This window comes from Dendronephthya gigantea, unplaced genomic scaffold (assembly GCF_004324835.1).
Source record: "Dendronephthya gigantea isolate DGI-Jeju-01 unplaced genomic scaffold, DenGig_1.0 000462F, whole genome shotgun sequence".
In the NCBI taxonomy this organism is placed as follows: Eukaryota; Metazoa; Cnidaria; class Anthozoa; order Malacalcyonacea; family Nephtheidae; genus Dendronephthya; species Dendronephthya gigantea.
The window spans coordinates 1-4210 of record NW_021163472.1 but is presented as its reverse complement, the minus strand read 5'-3'; the positions used below and the strand labels follow the sequence as shown (position 1 = coordinate 4210).

Genomic DNA, 4210 nt, shown 5'->3' with positions numbered 1-4210 from the left:
CTTCCCGCAAATGCGCAAAACAAATTTCCGCTACATAAAGAAGCAGGAGCAAAGGGATTACTGTTTCCGATTTCTATATTTGACCGAATCACCGACACTTGGGGAATTTGGTCTTTAATATTTGGCTATTTTTGCCACAATTTTCGCCCGACACAGGATATTTTTTATGCCTGTATATTTTTGAAAATGTTTGAAATTTTTTGAAAATGAAATAACAAATTTTAAATGTGGAAGACTGCATTTCGAAAATGAAACTAAATACTTTTATTTTTTGCTCATTCAATTGTATTATTTTGTACGTTATGGAAACACGCTAGTCGTCAGGATGTCCCTTTTTGGTGGCTTTACACCAAGAGCTCAGGCTGTGGAAAATGTTAGCACTTCTGCAGCATTTGAAGACGTGAACTTCCCGAGCTTTTCATTTCGAGCGCTTTTGAACAAAGATGAGATTGGACGCGGAGGGTTTTCCTCCGTTTTTACAGCGGAATTACCACAAAGTAGAGAAAAGGTCGCTGTGAAAAAGTTTTTAGGAAGTGATCAAATAGACGCAAAAATCTTACTGAAAGAGGCAAAACTTTTAAACAGTTTACGACATCCAAACATCGTAGGATTTAAAGGTATCTATAAGGATAATTACGCATTACTTCTAGAGTTTGTCCAGTTCGATTTCAAGCCTTTTGGGATAGACCTGCAGGTGAGTTCTCTTGCGGAACTACTGTGTCATTTTGACAAATCCGACTGTAAACACGTTTCGGAAAAAGTGTTTAATCGGGCTGTGGAAGATGTGGCACTTGGAGTCCAATACCTTCACGTCAAAGGACTTGCCCACCGAGATTTAAAGCCGGCAAATGTTCTTGTCTCGAACCAACATTACAGTGGCATGACAGACCAAAATGATATCGAAGGAGAAAGTTTAACATCACCTCTAGTGTGCAAGTTAACCGACTTTGGTGAGAGTCGATCACGAGAAGTTCAAACCAATACCATCATAACCAGCAAAACAAATAGGATCAGTAGAGGCACACCAGTTTTTATGGCACCGGAAATCTTAGTCAAAAACTCGTCTGTCAGAAAAGCCTCACTACCGTTTTTGCAAAAAGCCGACTTGTGGTCGTTTGGAATGGTCGTGTTTTGTATCATTAACCCAGGTTTGAAACATCATTAACGAGTTAAACATCCAAATGGAAGGGAATATCAAGAGCGCTGTTGTGTGTTTAGAAAAGATGATGGAGTGTCGTTCAAAACCGATACCACAAGAGAAGTATAGCAGGAAGCAAAGCGAAGAATGGAAAGAATTGCTCGAAATTTATAAGTCGTGTACTGTTTTTGAGCAAACGGATAGGCCCAATATCGAGGACATTGTTCAAAGGTTACATTTACGAAAGTCACCATTAAATGCTAAAAGAAGTTCTGAAGATGCCTCAGGCTCAGACGGTGAAATACATCTTAAGGTTAGCCAAGCCTCATTTTTTGAACAATGTAACAAGCTTGCAGCAAACCAAATACAAGCAGGTCTTGTGCTTGACCAAGAAGAAATCAATCAGCTAAACTCGTATGTAACATCAGGCGATGCCACTAATAGTTGCACGTTTCTTTGCTTAAAAATTGCTGATAGCATTTACGGCAAATGTTACCGCTTCGAAATTTATGGAAAGATGTTGCTGAGATATCTGAAAGTGTTATCTTAACTCTTCCTGAAGATATAAATAATATCCGCCAGATCTCATTGACCTATGATGTTATGGAACATACACTTATTGAAAAACGCTAAATTGCTTTCATCGACTATACATTTACCGAAGAGTTACCATACGCGTTCGGTGTTTTCAGATGAAGGCAAGGCAAAGCTGGCCAAAAAGATTGAAGAACTCATGAAAAATCCAGGAGAACACTCGTCGCGCTATATACATGTGAACCATACACTCTACTTCTTGGTTTTATTTTGGATAGCGTATTTATTTTGGATACACACGCTGTTCCAGAAGATTGTGGTGGAATGGAAACAGGCATGGTGAAAATATTCCATGGGCACCAGAAGTGGCGTCAACATCCGCCTGCTCGTGGCTGTGGAAAAGGCTAGAAGCGCTGGCGTACAGAATGGCCACAATCCCTCTCTGTTATGAAGACAGAAAAATCAAGGTATTTTTCTCTCATTTATCTTATCAATTCACTATGATGACTTTGAAATTTCTCATTCAACTCATTAAATTATTTATTGGACGAATCAGAGAAAAAGAATACTAATAACTTCTTATTAACCAAGAGCGAGGTCTTTACTGCGAAATATCCGACTGAGGTCTTTTTGAACAGACCGAGCTCAAAGAGCGAGGTTTGTACAAAAAGATCGAGTCCGATATTTCTCGGTAAAGACCGAGCAAGCGAGGTTAATAAAAAGTTTATTATATGGCATATGGCAAACAAGAAATGCGTATTAGTAGCCTGGTACGCATTTGATAAAAACAATAAATATTGAATTATTTAGTTTACCAAAACAGTCCAGAGACGTCTTATTAATTTATACAATCAAAAGCAATTAAAATTTCTTTCGATATTCATTTGGGCCTTTTTCATTCGAATTTATCTGTCTGTTTTTCATCTCGTAAATGGATCGCCGGTAACGCTGGTTTTTCGGGAAGTGCCGGTCCATTACGGGAAAGTAATGGACCGTGAAAATTCTTCTCAGCCAATCACTAGCTCTATTTACCGGAAATGACGCTTGCATGTAAAATAATAAATATTAATAATAATATAGGAAACAGGCCCTGATTGCGAGTACTAACAGCAACGATGTGATGAAGATATTCCGTCAAATATGGTAAGTAGTAACTGTAGTTTGACAAAAGAGTTAAATTGATGTCAGAATCGAGTGAACACGATATTAAAATATGCTTTTGCTTAGAATGTTAATTGTTCTTCTCACGACAATCAGTTTCAAAACCTGAGAAAAGATTTCCTAATTTCCAAAAATAGGTATATTATTATATGCAATAATATATGATATACATAAAACTATGTTTATATGAAAGCCTAAGCTCGTGCGTAAATTTTTTAACGAATTTAAAAAAATGTCCTTCCTACGCAGTTTAAACGGCCGAGTGAAGTGTGCATACCATCTCCAACGGCACATTTTGAAAAACAACAAACACCACTTTCGTTTCCCTCAACGCAAACTCAAAATTTGTGATTAGCTCATCTGTGGTATAAATTATTTAGTTATAAAATTGTATCTTACTTATATAAAATTGATCTAGATTATTTTGATTTCGTTGTCTGATGAATCTGATGATAACTTATTTGATACTTTTCTGGCGAGAAGAGTGAAGAAAGGATTAATACTCATAAAAAACAGGTTCCGATTAGGAGTACCAACTGCAACGACATAATTGAAGATATTCCGTCAAAATTTGTGATTTATATCTGCAGTGTATGATATTGTAGAAAAGTGTAGAATACAAAATTATTATTTTGTTTTGTTTAGAATATTGACCTTTCTTCTCATGAAAAGTTTTAAAACCTGATAAACGATTTCCCAATTTCTAAAAATAGGTATATATTTGATTGCTTATTCAGTAGATTTCTATCTAACTGTGCTAATTGTAACCTGCAATTTTGAATGGTGTTATTGACAATATCAATTTGTTTGCATAGGTACTAATAAGTCGTGTAGCTACCTCCAAAAACATTTACTTATATTCTAAAAATTTAATCTTTCTTGCGCAGCTCGAACAACCGAACATCGTCACTCCAACATTGTCGTTTCCCTCAACGCGGTAAACACACGATTGTCTTTCGGAAGTATAAAATGAATTTTCCTTGTGATATATATATAATTGGATTTAAACTTTCAAGGCTAATTGACTTGTTTGTCTGATGAATCTGCCGATGACTCTGATTCAGACGCCCGAAAGTATGCAAGATAACTCAAAATGTTAAATTAAAATTTCGTAGTGTTGCTTAGCTTTCCAAATTATAAACAGTAGCAATTATAACTTTTAGAAGAAAGGTCGTGATGGATAATACAGATGCCGAATATGACTCCTGCCACTGTCCACCTTCAAATAAAAAAGGTACATATTTATAATTACAAAGGTTAATATTGAAAATTCTGGCCTCTGATTGGTCGAGTGACCTTGGAATATTACGCGACAATCACCTAAGGGGATTTTTCAAAATGGCGGCGAGTTGTTTTTGCAAACGTGACAGATGAAAA

General features: G+C 36.3%; 1 protein-coding gene across 1 annotated transcript; it reads left to right on the top strand.

Moving 5' to 3' along the window:
• Nucleotides 1–325: 325 nt before the first annotated feature.
• On the top strand, nucleotides 326–1451 carry LOC114543456 (serine/threonine-protein kinase nekl-3-like; the record flags this gene model as incomplete). Its single annotated transcript, XM_028562425.1, has 2 exons — nucleotides 326–950; nucleotides 1189–1451. Coding segments are annotated over exons 1-2 (888 nt in total), but the record flags the coding sequence as incomplete, so codon positions are not given.
• Between the last annotated feature and the right edge of the window lie 2759 nt (nucleotides 1452–4210).